The sequence below is a fragment of the Dendrobium catenatum genome, unplaced genomic scaffold (assembly GCF_001605985.2).
Source record: "Dendrobium catenatum unplaced genomic scaffold, ASM160598v2 original_scaffold_71536, whole genome shotgun sequence".
In the NCBI taxonomy this organism is placed as follows: Eukaryota; Viridiplantae; Streptophyta; class Magnoliopsida; order Asparagales; family Orchidaceae; genus Dendrobium; species Dendrobium catenatum.
The window spans coordinates 703,057-723,363 of NW_021389983.1; the positions used below are offsets into that span (position 1 = coordinate 703,057).

The window sequence follows — 20,307 nt, forward strand, 5'->3', positions numbered from 1 at the left end:
TGTAGATTGTGCATGTCAAATTTCATCTCGATTTGTGTGCGCATGTGGACTTTTTACCAATTTTTCTCGTGCTCGTACTCGGAAAATCTGGGTGTCTTTTCCTATATTTTGGGACGTTCCAGATGCACTCGCTCAGTCCATTTCACTAATAGAGGACATTTTGAGTGGTTTCGAGTATCATCGGTGTAGTTCATATCAGCTTAGCAGTGCCTTGTCGATCAATCGTTGACCTCGTCGGATGTGGTCGTATTGATCTTTGACAAAACTTAGAGGTCAACAGAGATGTATTTGTTGAACGTTTATATTGTCAATCAATTGAATTTCACATTTCACTGTGGAGGTCTAGTAATGATGTGAAAACATCCGCTTGACCATCACTGTTGGCTCTTACATTTACCTAGAGCTCATAAAGTTTGATTTTTTTTTGTTTTGATGACATTTTATCCAACTTGCACTTAATTTACACCTTTTTTCTCTGATCGAGAAATTTATGCATTTGTGTACATAACCATGACAATTAAAATCATTTCTTTTCTCTACTACTATTATTTTACGAATCTTATGATACCTTTTCATTTTTCAATCTTAACAATACATTTTACTGTTTGTCCAAGATGAATCTGTCCAAGCCCAACTTGATAGCATTAGTTATTGTTAATTAGAAGAAACGATCAAAATGTTTTGCTTCAACTATTTGATTTTTAAATTTCTGTCAATTCTAGGGTTGGGTTTCTATTTACAGCCATAGTTACTAGTGGAGCAGGTCTTCTTAGTGCTTTTGCTCCAAATTATATTTCCTTGCTTCTCCTTCGATTTGTGGTTGGCATCGGTTTGGGAGGTGGACCCGTCCTTGCTTCGTGGTTTTTAGAGTTTGTTCCAGCTCCAAATAGAGGTACGTGGATGGTGATTTTCCAAGGCTTCTGGACTATTGGTACCATCTTGGAGGCTTCTCTTGCTTGGGTACTCCTCGCATCCTCTCTTATCTACTTGCCCATGCTTTTTAAGTTCTTTCCTTCAAAATTCATCAGTTATAAATGCTGATGATATCATGGACTTATATGGAGATATTAATGTCACTTTGAAAATCACAAAGTAACTTTATGGGACTGTGTAGGAGTAATTGCATTATACAGATGCCTTTTAATATTCCAAGTTTTGTGTAGATTTCAATGGCATCTTCTATTGAAGCATTATTTTCTTATTTTCAAGCAATGCTGTATCTTTTTTCCTTTTGCCACTTACTATTATAATATAATCAAGAAAGAAGAATTCATAAGTGCAGGTGTTGCTCCAGTAGGTTTAGGGTTTAGGGTACAATTATCCTATTTGCTGCCATTGACGTTAACCTTCTACAAGATTATAGGTAGCTTCTAGGTAGAGTATGATTAGATAAAGAACTGTTATTGCCTTCTCTGTTAATTTTTTATTTCATTTCAGTATACGGGTTCGTTTGTGTGAAAGAAGTGGTATTGAGGTTATATTTTTTTGTGGTCGATCAGAAGAATCTAATGTAACTACAATCTGTTGGAGCAAAACACAAAAAAAAGGGCGGAGAAAGCATGAAAGAAAGGACGAGATGTGAGCAACTCCATCAAGGAAGCTCACTAGAATTCAATAAAAATGGATTGAATGTAAAAAAAAATACTGTTTGAATCCAAAAAGTGAATCTTTATCAAACTATCACTTCAAGTCACGTGGGAAGGATCAAGCAAAGCAGTAGATGTTAGACAAGTCACGGAAATGAGGGGTTTTATGAAAAAGATTAATGGAGAGAGAAATGATTTAAAGAGAAAAAGCACGGTCTTGTGTAGGGAGGGATAAGGGTTCAGGTAGTAAAGGGAGAGAGTAGGTGGGGTGAGAATTTTTAGAATTATAGGGAGTTTGATAGTGAGAGATAGATGATGTTTAGCAGAAAGAGACAGGGAGAGAGAGTGAGAAACAATATTCTAATAGAAAAAGAAATTTGTGGGTAGATGAAAGAGAGAAAGGATCAAGCGAGAGAGTGAAGGTTGTGTGAAAAGAGGGAGAGGAGAAGAAACTTTTTTGTGGGAAATAATATATGCTAAACTTTTTAGTTTAAGTTATAAATTATAAGCATTTAATTAGCAATAATAATCATTTAATTAATAAATTGATAAAGATGAAGAACTTTACTTCCAATGGTTTTATTTATTTTTTTAATACTTTTGTCATTGTTGATTGACTATTTTATTTTTAGACATTTGAATATTTGGGAATTTACATACTTACCTCAAAATTCTTATGTAGTTATATATCTATCTCTAAAATATTTATATTTCTTTAATATCCTAGCATCTAAATCACGTTAAAACATATTTTTATTTTAGATAAGTTAATTTAAGTGATATTTTTTTATGTAATTTAAAGATTAGAGTGTTGTATAAATAAATATAAAGATTTAGTTGTTAAATATGTATGTATATATATAAGAATTTTGTGGTACATATGTAAACTCCCCCTTGAGTATTAGTATTTTTACATTTCTAAATAAGTGTAAAAAAATTAAAGTAGTTACTAATTTCTATTTTTTATATTATTTATAAATAAATTCGATATATGCATATACTATTTTTTTTTTTAATTCTTTACTATAAGAATGTTATTTAAAATTTTCTTAATTTTATTAATAAATTATGAAGATAAAATACTTTAAACTATTGGTTTTTTTATTTTTTTATTTTAACGTTATTCATTTCATGAACGATTATATTATCTATATATTTAAAAGATTTTGCTAAAAAATTTTAAACAGAACTATACTAATGCTAATTCTTAAAAATACATACTTAATTGTACTATGCAAAGGACAACATCCATTGTACTAATGCTAATTAGGCTATCATTAGTTGACTATCAAATCTATACTTGTATTAAAATGACTCTTAGCACTTCAAAATATTAATATATATTTTTTTTGAAATAATCACATTGCATTCAAATTAAGAAGTAGAATTCACTAAATTTTTGAAAGAAAATATTGCAACGTGCACTTGCATTTTTATTAGTATATATAAAGGGAATCTCATTTTTATGGTGCTCTTACTAATGCAGGATCTTAGGAGAGCTTGCTGTACGTAGTCTTGTCATTATATTTGCAGAGAAGTTATTTTCGTGGCTCGAGCTTGTGATCTCCAAATTACAATAGGGGTCATTTAATTATTGTTTTAGGCTTTTATGTATGCATTTTCATTCTAGTCCTACGAGAAAATGACTTTTCTCCTAATTTTATATTTCTTCCAACATCTCATGCGGTTTTCTTAGATCGAGTTCCCATATTTTTTATAGTTATTTCTCAACCATATCTAATATATATGACAGTTCAGATTTGAAGTTTGCTTTAAAATTCTAGTAAATTTAGTTCTACCCATGTATTTAACCAATCAAATCCATTAGAAGCACATTAACTTTCATCAACCTCGTGTTAAATTCTGGGCCATTTGAAATACTCAACAAAGAAAATATGTTAGTTTTCTTCTCATAGTCAAAGCCATCCATCAAAAAAGTTTTTACACGTCCTGAAACATTAGTTCATGAGGTGTCTATCACGCTTTAAAAATCTGTCAAACTTCTTTATATCTAAAATATAGGCTTTATAGATTACCACAGATTATGTTTGTTTTATTTTTGTGTTAAAAATTGAGCCATGTGTTTGCTATACTCCCATCTGGTACCCATCCTTAACAGTGAGAAAAATAACTTGTGCTGCACTTATGTGAAAGGCTTACAGCAATACTAGTCATATAAGTTTTCCTTAATACAGAAAATTCCATCCAAAGAAGCAAAACTTCTAACTACTTGATATTAATTTGCTATTTTATTTGCAGGCTGTTATGCCAAAATTGGGTTGGAGGTGGCTGTTAGTATTTTCTTCAATACCATCTTTTCTTCTGCTATTATTCTACCGCATCGTCCCCGAGTCTCCAAGGTATCTTTGCATGAAAGGTCGAACATCTGAAGCAATGCATATTTTGGAGAAGATGGCAAGAACAAATCGAGCGACACTTCCGCCTGGTGTTCTTGTTTCTGATATAAGGACTGAGCTTGATGAAAATCCCCATCCTTCTGAATCCACAAATTTGATAAATGTTCAGGATAAAAAAACTAAAGTTGTTGATGAAGTAGAACCTAAAACAGGTGGCATCTCCGCCTTCTCCAAACTTCTATCACCAGAATTGATCAGATCTACACTTCTGCTTTGGATCACTTTCTTTGGCAATGCATTTTCATATTATGGAATTGTCTTGCTAACCTCTGAGTTGAGCGGTGGAAGTAGTAATTGTGCGTCAGAATCTATAATAAGCCATTCAGTTGGGAGCAGCCTCTACAAAAATGTCTTCATCAGTAGTTTTGCCGGTAGAATCATTAATTCCTTTTACGTTTTCCAAACATAATAAAGCACTTTTTTTTAAAGAGAACTCGTACTAGAAGATGACTATTTTGCAGAGGTTCCTGGACTTCTTTTGTCAGCTACTATTGTGGATAGGCTCGGTCGCAAACTTTCAATGTCAGCTATGCTTTTTATAAGTTGTGCTTTCTTGTTGCCTCTTGTAGTTGAACAGAATGAAGCAATCACTACAATACTTTTATTTGGTGCTCGGGTCTGTATTTCTGGAAGCTTCAACATTGTCTATGTATATGCACCAGAGGTCAGCAAGAGATTTCCATATGAATTTAAGATATTTACTCCATCGAATATCTCTTAGAGCCCTACTAGTAGCAGTATGATATATAAAGTTGCCCTCAAATTTTACATAAAGATCAGATCAACAATCTGTTGGAGAATTTTTGTATCCTCAAACGGATTGCATACTTTATCATCGAGTACGACATAAGAATATGATATATCACCCCGAAGGGTAAAAATATCATTTCCTTATAGACTTAATCATAAAATTTACAATTTTAACAGAGATTCCCCCACTCAATGTTTGGTCGAATGGGGTTTATTTATTTCTGGGGTACAGACATCCCATAGGGGCTTGCCCCTATGGTTAATTATATCCCAAGTTTTAGTGCTTGAGAAAATTTTTGATTAAACTAGTGGTTTTGCTTTTCTTGGAAGTCATTTTAGACATTGGCTAAAGTTTGCTTTTTGTTTTAAAATCCATGAAAGTCTTGCTTAAAGGTTTTGGCCCTTTAGAATTTCAAGGAAGAGGTTGATCAACTTAGAATCAGATTTTTGAAGTGAAGTCCAAGGGAAGGTGAGGTAGGAGCACTTGATTCTGAGGGACACTCAGAGGTGCTCAAACTATCATATATTGAGCTTTACATTTTAGCAATCTAATTTTGGTTTAAGTTGATGTTTTAATTAGAAAGTTGGGGCTTACATCCCAACAACACTTGTTGGAGGAATTGCCCGAAAGATAAGGGCTTATATGGTGATTTGGAATCAACACATGCCTCAGACCCTAAGACTAAGGTGAGGACTACCGATAGGTAGTGCCTCGAACCTAAATCTAACGAATGCACAAGAGGCTTACAAACTAAACCTCACAAGAGGCATAGCCTGCCCGACCTCTGGATTTATTGTCCCGCCACGAAGGGACTACCAGCTAACCCTCCTAATCGCTTTTAAAACCATGTCATCTGGTCTCAATGCAAATGTAGAGTGAGGAGGTTGTTTTTATTTAGAATGTAGGGCTTACAACTTGGCTTTGAGGCCAAGATGCCTAATTATGTGGATATGCATATGCTGACTTATAAAGAAAAAGATTTTTGTTATCTAATCCTTAAGTTAGGGCTTTCTATATGCAACACACTTTTGGCCATGCATGATTATTTTAAGCTTTTGGAAAACTTGGCCCTTTGAAAGAGAGCCATGCAAATTTTCTTTTATTAAAAAACCATGAAGCCTAATTTCATTTTAGGTTGCTTTCATTTTAAGGGGTAGAAAACTTAGTTTTTATCCTAAGAGTCTAACGTAGTAGAGTCCAGGCCACGCCCACAGAAACAAAAGAAGAAACCTAGAAAAGACATACTGTTCTATTGCACAACCAGTAAACAGATAACACATGCTTTTGTATATAAATGAAGATAGAAATGTAAATAATGTCCCAGTTATTACAAACATGTTTGGCAGCTGAGTTGCCTGCCATTATACAACCCAGTCAAATTAATTACAGACTCTACTTGTGGGGTCTTCAAGCTTTACAAAAGTTCGTTGGGCTTCATCTCCCAAAATGTACATCTTTTCCATTTTGCTCCCTTCTTTTGCTCCAAACCCCTACAAGTTCACATCCTACTTCTAATCAAATACATGATATAAAAATAGAAAAGACTCAAACCTGCAAGACAGAGTTAAGCAGCAATTTATATGATAATCATATTATATTCCCAAAATTGGCCTAGCACTTAGAGTGCTAAGTGCTAGGCCCCCTGCTTCTACCCTATTGGCCATGCCTCTTGGGGGGTTTTAAGCAGCACCTGCAAGCAAACAACATTATGATAATCATGATTTAATTTACCCCCTCTTGGACATGGCCACCTGCACAGAAAAGCATGTATTTTTCTATACTAACCACTTAAGGGCAAGTGCCCACACGCAGACAATCCAAGGGCAATCACTCCACAACATCAATCACATGCGCACACAAAGAAAAATCCTAATCCTAGCATGCCTAAGGGATTGTGCACCTAAGTGTGTGTGGCTTGTGTGGTATGTCACACTAAGGGTCCTCCTAGAGTTTGGGTCTAAGGAAGAAGTGCCCAACATGCGACTTTTGAGCTACATGTTGAGGGAAATTCTCCTTAGTTTTTGGAGCTAAGAAGAAAAGTAGTAATCCGACATCTAGCTTTTGAGCTAAAGAGAAAGGAAATCTTCTACAACTTTTGGGGTTGGAGAAGGATTGAGAGAATATGCAACTTATGGGTTGCAAATTTATAAAGGTCTTTGGACATTTTGATGTCGAAAAGAAGGTTGCACCCTTCCAACTTGAGTTTGGAAGGGTGAAGGGAAATAGGACTCGAATCCTATGCTTGGGGTGAAATTACTTGTTGTTTTTGGCTGAACAAGTAAGATAAATAGAATGAGATTAAACAACCCAACATGGATTGAATACAAGAAAGTTCCATACAACTTTTGAGTTGTAGGAAGATTGAATTTCTCTACAATTTTAAGTTTGAAGAGAGGAGAGGGTGCCTCCTTGAATTTTTTATTTCCAAGGAGGTAGAGTTTCATTTTCTTAATTTGGGTTAAGAGAAATGAAGATAATTTTGGGGGTTTCCTACAATCTAGGTTTGTAGGAAAAGAAGTAGTCCAATGTGCAATTTACGGATTGCAAATTGAGGAATTCCTTTGGACATGTGGTGTCCAAAGAAAAGAAAGGTTTCATCCCTCCAATTTTGGGTTGGAGGAGAAAAGGAGAGGGGATGTGACTTGGAAGTTACAACCCCAAGAGGATTCTTTGAACATTTGGTATCCACAGAAGAAGGATTCATCCCTCCAATTTAGGTTGGAGGGATAGAGAAGAATGAGATGCAAATTGGAAATTGCAAACTCTTGAAAGTCCTTTGAACATTTAGTTATTCAAAGAAGGGAATACACTCTTCTAATTTGAGTTAGAAGAATAAGGGTAAGAAGATGAAATTGGATGCTTTCCTACAATCTTTGACTTGTAGGAAAGATGAAAGGAAATACAACTTGAAGGTTGCAAAGTGGAAGACTTTCCTTGAACATTTGGCATTCAAAGAATGGGTCATCCACTCACCCAATTTGAGTCAATGGAATAAGAAGAATTCCTACAACTTTTGAATTGTAGAAATAAGAGAAGGAACACGCAACTTGTGGGTTGCAAATCCATAAATGTTCCTTAAACTTTTGATGTTTAAATGAACAAATTCATTTGTCTAATTTGAGGCTAGGCAAATGAAGGGGAATTGGGAGATTTTCTACAATTTAGAATTGTAGGAAAAGAAGTAGCCCAAAGTGCAACTTAGAAGTTGCAAATTGGAGTAGTTTCTTTGAACGCTTGGTGTCTAAAGAGGAGATTCATCCTCCCAATTTGGGTTTGGGAGCATGAATATGGATTTAAATACTCTCCTACAATCATGACTTATAGGAAAGAGGAAAGGAAATGCAACTTACGGGTTGCAAGTTCAAGAACATTCTTTGAACATTTGGTGTTCAAAGAAGATGACACACATTCACTTGATTTAGGCTAAATGAATGGAGAGGTCTTCTACACTTTTTGTTTGGTAGAAGGAGGAAATAAAGTGTAACTTGGAGGTTCCACATTCATGAGAATTCATTAGGCTTTTAGATGCCCGAAGAAAAGGATTCACTCACCTAATCATGGGTTAGGAGAATGAGGATTAGATATTTTTCTACAATTTTGAGTCGTAGGAGAAAGGGGATTAGGAATTGAATCCTAAGGCCGAGAAATCATTCATTGGTTTGGTGTTCCAATGAATAAATGGTTTGGTAGATTTCCTACAACTTAGGGGTTGAAGGAAGAAAATGTAAGTTGGAGAGCTACAAAAATTCATAGAAGATCTTTGAATATTTGTTATTCAAAGAGGGGTGATCATTCACTTAACTTTGGGTTAAGTGAATGGAGAAGAAAGACTCGGATTTAGGTCCTAAGCCTAAGCGGGATGTTCAATTGTTAAACTTAGGTTCAAACAATTGAGAGAAATAACTTAGAGTTTGGTTCTAAGTTCAACAACCCCATGTGATAGTAAGTAGAAGTTCAGGAAAAGCTTCAAACTATTATACATGGGGGGAGAGTGGCATTTGTTTGTTGATTTTGCATTTCAACAAACAAAAAAGAGGAAATAACCCAGAATTGATCCTAGAGTTAAAGGATTTATGCAATGATATGTTTAAAGGCTTGAGGAGCCTTAAAATATCTTGCATGAGAAAAGATATGTTGGTTTCTTGTGTTCCAACAAATGGGAAAAACTTAGAGTTTGCTTCTAAGTTCAAGAGTTTAAAGCATGATGTATTTTAGGATCTAGAGAAATCCATAACACAACACATGATGAAAGTGGGTGATAGCTCCTAAGATAGACTAGGATACATGCAATGAGGTATTTGAAGCTTGGGGTGCTGCAAATAACATCGCATAAGAGATATAATTTGTAGTTTTTGGACTACAAATTAAGGGGGTCATCTACCTATATAGGTTAGGCAAATGAAATAGGCTAGATTTAGAATCCTAAGCCTAAAAAGGAATTCTTTCATTGATCTTAGTCTCAAAATGAAAGAAAGGGAGAACTTAGATTTTTGGCTCTAAGCTACAAAATTTTCATATAATGATAGGTTGGAATTTTAGAGAATTCCAAATCATCATTTATGAAGGGAGAAACGTTTATTTGCTAACTTTGTGTTGTTAGCAAATAGAAATGGGGGGCTTAGGATTTGTTTTCCTAAAAGCTTGATTCATGCACTATAATAATTGGGACTTAGAGAACGTCCGAATTATTAAGTGTGAGGGACATGTGCATAAGGAAGAGGACTTCCCACTCTCCTACAAATGTTTTGGATTTGCTTGAAAGAGGGAAGGCAAACTTCCTAACGCATTGGAAGATTTTCCCAAATCAAATTTGACATGATTTTGGGGATTTGAAAGTTTTTTCTCTTTTAGGAGAAACCTAAAGATCCATTTTGGCAAGATCTAAGAGAGACCTAAGAGTAGACATGTGATGGTTTATAGCTCCTATGTTAGAGCTAGGATTCACACAATCTAACATTTGGAGTCTTGAGGATGCTCCAAATATCATGTATGAAGGGGAAAAAAACGTAGGGGAGAGAGTTCCCCAAAGTTTTGAATAAACATTTTGGATTCATTTGGAGAGGAGAGAATTGATCTCCTACGATTTCTAAGAAGTCTTACAATTGGATTTGACATCATCCAAGAAACTTAGAAACGTGAATGTAGTTTGTATGTTTAAGGGGATGAATATATGCTAAGTTCAACTATCATTGCACTTGAGTCCCTTAATTTACAAATTTGATTAATCATGCTTAGGTAATTTCAATGAATGGTGAGTATGATCCATAGCCCTTGCGATGTCCATGGAATATACCTCTTGCTTCGAAGAAGCATTTGGAAATTATTGAGCATGCTTATAATTTTTGTAATTTTGGATATAAAAGAAAGCAGAACAACCCTTAGCATATAATGCATTACAATTATTTCGTCATAAACCTTCAATTTTGAATTTAAAATGAGATTAGGTAATTCTAGGCATGGGCACTCATGGGCTTGTGAGGCCCATGTGACCTCCAAATCGTTTAGATTAATGAACCCATTTACCCTCTTCCAAACCTCTAGGGGTTAGGGTTGTTCTAAACAAGTGGCAATCATCATTCTAGAGCAAATTAACTTTGATGAAATGAACTTGTCATGGATTGGTTGGTTATAATGTCGTGAGGTTTACAACATAAGTCTTTGGGATCTTTAAAATCCACAACGATATGTGATAAGAACTTCCACTACAAGTTTCCACCAAATTTACTTAAACATTGAACTTTAGCAAAACATAACATACCCTAGAACATATGTGTCAATGTTTTTGTGTAGCGCTGTCGACCTAAGGATACTAGCATGCAACAGCTATAAAGAAAGAGTTTAACCCTAACATTTGATTTCTAGGTCAAAAAGAATGGCTAACCTTATGGTTTCAAACAGTATGTATTGGGGGGAGATGCAGAAAATGCAAAACATACATTTTAAAAGGTGTTGGGAACTAATTCCAGCTCTCATACGCATCAATATCCTCTTCGACCCTCAACATAAGATTCGACTAACGGCAAATACCCGAATTTCCTAGCCTTTGGAAGCGGACAGCCAACATAAAAAGTTTAGGGACAAAAAGAAATAAAGTTTCTAAGGATTAAAGCTTTGGGATCGTCAACCACATACCATTGGCTAGGGAGCCTTAAGGTTTCGCCTAAGTTTCAAAGGTATACCTCTCCCGGTTTGTCCTAGCGCTCCAAATTTTTGTCCAAGCTGCTGTCCAAGGTCCGCTCCAAGCTCCAAAGTCGCTCCAAGCTCCAATTAAAGCTTCAAAGTCGCTGTCCAAGCCGTTCCGGAACTCGCCGCTGCTGTCCAAGGCACTTTGAAGGCCCCAAATCGCTGTTTGGGAGGTTTAGGAACCTTCTTTTGCTGTTTGGGAGTCTCCAACAGCCTTCAAATCGCTACGAATTTGCCGGAGTTGGAAGAGGAAGGAGGAGAAGCCACTAACTTTGAGAAATAAAGCAAATGGAGGGCTTAACTTTGATTTTCTTCCTTGGAATGAGAAGAAGATCTCAAGCCCTAAAACTCCCTTCTCCCTTTCACCTAGAAAAGCCGCACACTTGCGGCTTTGGCTCGCTGGAAGGAGGGCGACGGGCAGCAAGGAAGAAACCGAAGCCTTCAGGAGGTTCGACCGACGGTTTTGCACGCAAGAGGAAGGGCGAACGGAAGCCTGGGCGTGGAAATCGCCCTCTCTCGCTCTCTCTCGTTTTCTCTGGGTCGGGACGGAAATGAAAAGAGGAGCCGAATGAGCTCTCCACTGCTTCTCCCGCTCCCTTAGAGTCGCACGCAAGCAGAGAAGCCGCTCGATCCGTCCCGTTTGCCTGCTTCGATTCGTGAAACGAGGAGAAAAATCTACTCGAGTAGATTTCTGCTCAATTGATTTGAAATTGGGTGGGATTTGGAGCTCAATCTCAGCCCTAGATCTCAAAGAGATGTTTTGAAAGTCAAATTCAGCTTAAATTAACAAATTAAGGCTGAAATTGAGTCCGGATCGAACCCGATTTGGATCGATTTGGGTCCGATCGAGTTAATTCGATGAAATTGAACTCGATTCGGCGCCGAAATGTGTCGAATTACGTCAAATTGGGCTCGACGACGCTCGACGATGTTCGTTGGTGTTCGATTTAGTTTGATTTGATTTTAATTGAATTAAATTTTATTTAATTTGACTAAAACAAATTTAATTTAATCAAATCGGGGTCCAATTTGAGTCGATTTTACCTCGGCGACGGTCAATTGGGTCGATCGAGCCTAATCGGGCTCGATCGAGGCCGGGTCGACACAAAAATAAGCGTCAACAAACGTCTAATGAGAACTCAACATCAATAATACGTTGGCTTTGATGCACTGCAAACTGTTTTTACCCCTATATGGAAGTCCTAATATCACATTGCTATTTAGGCTTCATTTGGGACGACTTTTTTGTTGCTTCTTAAAGCAACTTTCTAATATAAAAATTTTAATTTTTGTACTAAAAAGCTGCAACAAAAAAGCCATCCCCAACGAAGCCTTATTCTCCACACTGTAAGTAGCTGCAAATTATATGGCCTTTCTTTTGACTCTGTAGAAGTTTTGACCACAAAGAAATAACTAAGTCGATTAGTGTGGTGTTACAGAATAAATGTTATGGATAGTTTAAGTTATTGGTTAGTGGTCCACAATTAGCTAATGTTTATTTGATGGTTATTAGGTGTTAATGAGTCTATAAATACTGCCTCGTAGGGTGAATTAGGGCTTGCAAGCGAAATATAGAAGAAACTAAGCTTTGTCTCCACCCCCCAAGGCTACTTAGAGTTGGGGGCATCCTTTAATTGCCCTTCTCTTCTTCTTAATCGAAGTTTTAGATAAGCTCAAATTTATCTAGTTGTCCATGTATTCTTCTTATTTTTTTTCTATTTTTTCTTCAATTTACTGTTTGGGATTGTAGTATAAGGTGATGTAGGATGGCATTTAGATCTTTGCTGCTAAGGATAAAAGTCATAGACAACCATTATATGCCATGCAGAAGGATGAAATGCCAAATTAATCAAATTACCCAAGTAATTACCCAAGTAAATTTGGAATTAAAAGAATGGAACAATGATGGATGCAATGTCAAGGCTAACTTATAATAAACAAATAATAATGCATTTACCTTCTTAGACTTAGTTAGATGACAATCGCAGTTTCTTGATTTCAATATTGAACCGGCTAGCTATGGAAAATCCTGACTTTCAAAGAATGAGAGCTTATGATCCTCAATTTCCTTGTTGTACATGCCCATGACTTGGTTCAATTGTAGATGCTTTGATAATCCCTACTTGAAGTATGGCTGAAATCAAAATCACATGAACAAAAAGATAAAAAAAAAAGCCACTCAAGGAAAATCCAAAGAAGGCAAAACTGATTAGAAGCGGCAATAGAGTTATTCCTCCGCATCTTGGAAACATTAAACTTGGGTTGGGCAAATGACTTCTCATTCATTGATGGTGAACAATTTTCACTCAAGAGTACAATACTCTATCGGTTTAAGTCAAGAGCCCTTCTATAATAGAGTAACACACTTTGAAGAGTCCAATTACACCTCAAAATTTCTCCATGCTCACTCAAGCTATTTGCCAGAATTATATCAGACGAATTCATGCGGTCTAATTCACTAGAAGTGTACCAAAAGCATGATAATAATGCATTGCTGTGTTGTTATGACGCTTATAAACTCAAACACTAGAGTTTATCACCATAAATAGCCGCTTCAACATTAAAAAAATAAATTGAATGGAAACATCTTCTTTCTTCTTAAGATATAGAATTGGAAGTTCGTGTCAGATGGCTCTTGGAGCTGTGTTATATTTCTATTAGATCCCCATCTCTCCCTTCTTGTAGCCCGTTTGACTCACGTTTTATTTAATCTCTGAAGACAGGAGTCGATCGCAAATTTGAAGGAGATCTATCATTTTTGGGCTGTTGTCTTTCTTCAACTTCATCATCATAAATCAAGTTTTAGGTTCTGCACAACAGGGGATCAAAAGAAGTAACTTAAGGCAAAATAATATCAATAATTTGAAATGCTACTGGAAAAATTTAACACTAACCTGACATAATTTTAAGTTCAAATGATTTCCATGAATTCCATCTACCAATAAATATGAATGACTGAGTCTCAATAAAACTCTTCTTAGTTGGTCTATATTAGGCAAGAAAACTTGAATTTAAGCACGGCATAAATTTAACTAACACTGTAGCATAAGCCATAATATAACATCACATGGTTCTGCATTGACTCAGGCTTCGTTTGAGACAGTTTTCTTATTTCTTTTTAAAGCTGTTTTCTAGTATAAAAATTTCTAGTTTAAAAAAATTATATTAAAAAACTGCTTTAAAGGCAATAAGAAAGCCATCCCAAACGAAGCCTCAGTCTATATTAGACGAAAAAATTAGAATTTAACAACGGTATGAAGTTAACTGCCACTGCAGCATAAGTCATAGATATAACATCACATGGTTCTGCATTGACTGCCTTAATAATGAACATCTTCTTCCATTGGCACCTTCATCAACACTATTTCAACTGTCACTCGTGATCCCAGCTTCTTTTTTCTATTAAATTCTCAAGTGATTTTATTCCCTCTATTTCAGATATATCCTACCTCTCTTAGGACCACTGGAGTTGGAACTGCAAGCTCTGTGGGAAGAATAGGAGGGATGTTGTGTCCTCTAGTGGCTGTTGCTTTGGTGCATGGCTGCCATCAGACGATAGCACTTCTGTTGTTTGAACTTGTACTTTTCCTTTCTGGAATGGCTGTTATATTTTTTCCACTGGAAACTAGCGGCAAGGGATTGGCAGATTCTGTGAGGAGTATGAAGTGAAGAAGGCAACTTTTTGGAGCACTTTTTCCTTGTTTCTGTTAGAATTATATGACAAGCTTAGCGAAGAAATCTCAACAGAAAGAAAGGATCTGATTATACCATTTCAAGGTTAGCGATTCAATGTTCTTTTTACATGCTCATGAATGTTTCACATGTTGGTTTTTACTTTTTTTTTATATCTAAAATAGGCAATTTGATGTCCCGAAAGAAATCATCCATTACTTTGTACATACTTGAAATGTATTATTAGAATTTTTATATATTTTTTATCTTGACTCCTAATGGCTATGAATTTGTACTTAAATTTTCATTGTTATTTTTCTTTTTGAGGAAAGTATGAAGTTGATTTTTGGGAACACCCGGATGCGAATTTGTTTCATTGAACATCTTATATCGGGCTTGTTTAACTAAAGTGATTCTTGTATGCCTGGTGCTTTAATTGCTTCATCTATGATTTCCTCCTCAATCATTCTAAGTGGCACACTGTTGCCTAAGGATTCCTTGTTATTAAGAAAGTTTATGTATCATATTGGCATTTAGATTGATGATTAGTTTAGCTATTGTGGGCTTTGAAAATTCGACGCCCCGGCCTCTCGACGCCAGCTCTTTCTTATTTATTTGTTTTTTGTGGGCAAGGAGAGATTTAATGGACTTAGGTTCTCGGTGGATTTTCAGAAGGCAGATTGAGTTTTAGATAAGACACTATCCAGAGATTTCGGCCTCATTTCATGAAGACTTTATAATATGAGTCCTATTTCCTATAGCCACAATTCCCTATAGTTAATTACCCCTCTCGATAACGAGAGATAATTTTCGATTAAGGGTAGTCATAAGATAGGCCCTGAGTATGCATATAATAGCAACAACATTTGGATTTAACTTTGATATTGAAATTTAGAGTTTATGACTTAAAATTTATCACCGTATATGTAAAACTAGTGATGGGGCGAATGAAGAAGAGCCAGATCAAGATCCAATGGTTCCGTTGTCTCGGTCTGTCTTGGTCCCTAGTCTACTTGGTTAGAGGAAGTAGTCAACCCAATCTGATAGAAGGCACCTTATCGCCAGCCAAAATTCCTTGTAGACCTGATGTGATGTTGTCTAAAAGGACGGATTTGAATCCACCTTAACTGTCAGAGGGTTTTAAGACTATCAAATATACCTTATGATTCATTACTCAAGGGTTTGACGACATTAGGAAACATACGGGTTTTGGTCGTGATCGTAATATAATGATGTCATTTTATAGCAAAACCATTCAATCAAAGGGCACATGTCACGTCCCTATTGGCAATAGACTATTTGAGTATGAATCTTAATGATACACCTAACATGACATTCACTTTCTATGAGATGAGGTTAATTTTAATTTTTACCATCCCTACAAATAGTTGCGAAAGGTGGATGAATTTTTAATTTTTAATTTTTTCAGGTGATAGATTTCATTTTATGGATTTAGATTTTTATTGGATTTGAGATTTAACCCCTTCGGTTGATGTTTAACACGGCCATTATTGGGGTGATATTAAAATCACTTTTATTTTTGTAGGAATTTGAGAGACATTTTATGATTCAAGTCAGATCGACTCTAGTCCTTTTATAGAGGAGGATGAAATTTGAATATTTGACCCCCCACAACATTCTCAGAAATTGATGTTTGCAAATTTATCGCATTTATCGGAGCACATGCATCAGTTTAGTTTGAAAATAGAATGTTATAGCAGTGAACATTTAACCTGCACAACATTCTCAGGCATTTGTGTTTGCAATTTTAACACGTTTGTCGGAGCACATGGGGTTGTATTTTCAACATATAGATTGGAGCTATTATAGAAGTATTGTATTCTATCCACTTAATCAAGTGTTGCGGATCCGGTGGCGTATTTAGCGGTGCGTCAGACTTCATTTCATGTTCACCGGCGATGTAATTTAAAATGCTTTGTCTTTTGCATGTTGTCATTTTCTTCAATATTCAGCTTGCATGCGCGTACTTCCGCCGACACATGTTCTATATGACGCATCAGGAGCCTCCTAGTCGTTTGCAAGTGAGATGATATCTGATGTGACAACCTAGTTCCATAAGTTTACTGTTTCAATTTACCATTGGTACATAATTTTCATTGTAAATTCAAAATTCTCCACCATGGCTTGCAGGTGAGTCGTAGCGCTGTGTTATGGAGCGTTTATTGCTTCTTACAGGCAATATTTTTTACTATATAGGCTTTGTTTAACATTGCTTTTTGGTCTAGCGCTAGGTATTCAAGAGTCATCATCCATTGCATGTAGGTGAACTGTGCTTACTGTGAATCTGCTAACATTGCTTGTTGGCGGGTCGTAGTGCTATGTTACGGGTCGCTCATTGCTTTTTTGCAGGCAACACGTTGTGCCATATAAGCTTTGTTGAATTTGCTCGTAGGTAATCCGTAGACATTCAGAAATTACCAACCTAGCTCGTAGGTGGATTGTTGTGTGTATGACAAATCTTCTATAGTGGCTTGTAGATATTTGTATGCATCGTAGCTCATCTGTATTTGTTGAAAGCTTGATTGTTGTTGACTGCATAAATGACCTGACATTTATTGCATGTTGCCTGTATATGCCTGCAAGGAATATCGTCATTTGTAGGCAGGTTTATTGTATTCATTTTTATATTAATATGGACTGCCGACGAATTACTACATCCATCCTGTATGTCAATTCCCATTGTTCACAAGGGATTCACAATCCTTACACTATGTCTATTATTGTTGCTTACAGTCGCCAAATTTAGTGCGTTCATTTGACTGCTGGATAGGTTGCACTTATCATTAATCTCCTTATACATGTTAGTTGGCAACGTACTTTATTCATTATGTTTTTGACTTTCAGTATTCACAAGGAACTGATATATTTGCTTGCAAGTTGATTATATCTGAAAAATTTGTCCGCCACGAGTAATTGCTTACAAAATTGCATTTGATTTTTATTATTTTGTGACTTATATTTTTATGTTGATATTAAGTTATGCTCCTTGTGATTATATTTAGTTCAAAATTCAATAGCCTCCCAGCATTCCCTCCCTGCAAAGGGAGGTTGGGGAGGCACTTGTCTTTCAATCATCTTGCTTAGATCTAAAGATACAATGACGCGAAGTCTTTGCATTTGCAATCATCCCGCTAGGATCTAAGGTACAACTGTGCGAGACTTTCAAATTTAAAATCATCCACCCGGATCAAAGATCACGGCGCAATTCTTCGAGTTTAAAAACCATACTGATCAAATCTAAGATCAATGACGCTAGGTTTTCCACTATATATACATACATATATATATATACATATATATACATACATATATATACATATATATACATACATATATATACATATATATACATACATATATATACATATATATACATACATATATATACATATATACATATATATATATATATATATATATATATATATACATATACACACACACACATATGTATGTATGTATATAGGGTAGAGAAATCAGACGTCGGGGTAGGGCACAACTCTCGAAGTTATGTGAGTCGGTCGGCGACATGGGTTCAGCAATCGGTGAGTTCGGCAATAGGAAGGTCCTTGGTTGGGATTCAGGCATAGGGCATAGTGATATGAGGGGTCAGTCGGCGTGAGTTGGCGGCTGCGTGCAAACAGTAGAAAGACGAGCGATTTGGGTAGAGAGGTCGGAAGCAGCTTCAATTTTGTCTGTGTCTTTAAGTTTCGAAATCCTTAGCCTTTGAATGCATCGCCCCTTCCATTTCTGCCTTGCGTGGTTTTATTTTTCGTGTGAGATTGTGGGGAGCGGTTGTCGAATTATGGGACCGTGGGAGCTGTCGAGGTGGGTAGTGGGAGCTGGTTTTGCAATAGTTTGGGATCAACAAATGTCTCCCAACAAATATGATCTGCGTAAATATGATATGCGTAAATATGATATGCGTCCTATAACAGATCATATTTGTTGCTAAATGGTTGACCCTACTAACTTCCAAAATTAGATTTTAGATGTCACGCTGGGAATTTTTAGAAATCTATAATAGCTATATTAATAAAGTCTATCATTTATCTGATGCTTTGTATTATTTAGATGTGCTAATTCGTCTTATCTGACTTGTTAGATACCTGATTTGTCTTACTTGACTTGTCATGATTTTAATATATCTTCAACGTTAGCCTCCAATCTTAACAGATGTAATGATGGAGGTTGCCTGACTTATCTTCTCAATTTATGAGGAATAAAACTTACCTTCTGCCCTAGCTTGATGCTTTGGTGGGCTTGGCGAAAGAGTGTTTGCTGGTGGCCTAAATCCTCTGGACTTGTATTACAATAGCTAGTACTTTTTTTAACATGATTTGTTGAATTTATCAGACTAAAAAGTCTCCTTAATTAAACTTCTAAATTTTGACAAATTTGAAATGTGTCTTCAACCTTTGCAATGACCGCATATTTACTTGAAGATATTAGCTTCTGCCATGCATTCATATAGTGATAGTATCATGTGTGATTTTAAGTATTTATTTGGGGATCAATGTTAACCTAAATAAATATTTAAAATGTCCAATGTCTTAAAGAAAAATTTTAACTGTCATTAGATTTTTTTTTTAAATGCCCCCTGTCATGTAGGAGAATTTCTAAGACATCTTAGAAATATATTCTTTCTTTGTAAAGGGAATGATCTTCGACTTGTTTTTCTAAGAATGTATTTTTTCATATAACTATCATTGATCTGGGGTATAGGTCGCCGACCTTCCAAATTAGTGAGTTGATAGGCTCCTCTCTTATATACCTTCTTGATGATAAAAGAGCCTTCCCAATTTGATCTCTCCCTTTGAAAATCCTTTAGAACTTGTCTTTATGAGAAGCCTCTCACAGTACTCACAAAGATTTTCTTAGGAATTTTTCTTATGTCCAAAATTCATAATCTCTTTGTAGCAGTCGCAGGTATACTCTTTTCATTCCTCTCAAAACATTGATCATGGTTTTTTTTTTCACATCCACTATGGAATATCTATGAAGCTCATCTTGGTCTGTTGGTTGTGAGCTTTGATTACTAATCAAGAGATCTTGGTTTCGAGTCTTGAGTATGTGAGGTATGTGTTAGTTTGCCTTAATTGGACTAAATGCCCAAAAAAAAAAGGAAAGAAAGAAAACTGTGGAATACCTTAAGTGCACGCTTGCTCATAACAATCCACTAAAACATTTGTGCTTCCAAACTCTCTTGTGAACTAATTAGGTCACCTTGGTCTGTTGGTTTTTTTTCGCATCCACTATGGAATATTTATGAAGCTCACCTTGGTCTGTTGGTTGTGAGCTTTGATTACCAATCAAGAAGTCTTGGTTCCGAGTCTTGCGTATCTGAGGTGTGTGTGAGTTTGCCTTAATTGGACTAAATGTCCCAAAAAAAAAAAAAAAAAAAAAAGAGAAAGAAAGAAAACTATGGAATACCTTAAGTGCACACAAGTATATTGCTCATAACAATCCACTAAAACATTTGTGCTTCCATACTCATAAAATCTCTTGTGAATTAATTAGGTCCACTGCCTCTCTGCTTTAAACATTTTTGTATTTCATAAAATCCTACATTTCGCATCCACTATGGAATATCTATGAAGCAGGCCAATTTGTACAAGTAGACAAGATATGAGGATTAAAAGATAATAGGCTACAAATGAGAGTGATGGAAAATTTA

The 20,307-nt window shown here is 35.8% G+C and overlaps 1 protein-coding gene across 5 annotated transcripts in view; it reads left to right on the plus strand.

Moving 5' to 3' along the window:
• The window catches only part of LOC110108966 (organic cation/carnitine transporter 7), a 34,655-nt gene extending 14,901 nt beyond the window's left edge, over positions 1–19,754 (plus strand). For 3 of the 5 annotated variants that reach the window (XM_028691792.1, XM_020839838.2, XM_028691793.1), the window contains 4 exons: positions 723–960; positions 3,846–4,374; positions 4,465–4,667; positions 14,376–14,916. In XM_028691792.1, the coding sequence (XP_028547625.1) occupies positions 723–960; positions 3,846–4,374; positions 4,465–4,667; positions 14,376–14,606 (1,201 nt within the window). In that variant the 3' untranslated portion in view covers positions 14,607–14,916. Of the gene's footprint in view, positions 1–722; positions 961–3,845; positions 4,375–4,464; positions 4,668–14,375; positions 14,917–16,155; positions 16,187–18,806 lie in introns of those variants that run through there. The other 2 variants (XR_002304521.2, XR_003699539.1) reach the window with 2 other exon arrangements.
• The last annotated feature ends 553 nt before the right edge of the window (positions 19,755–20,307 follow it).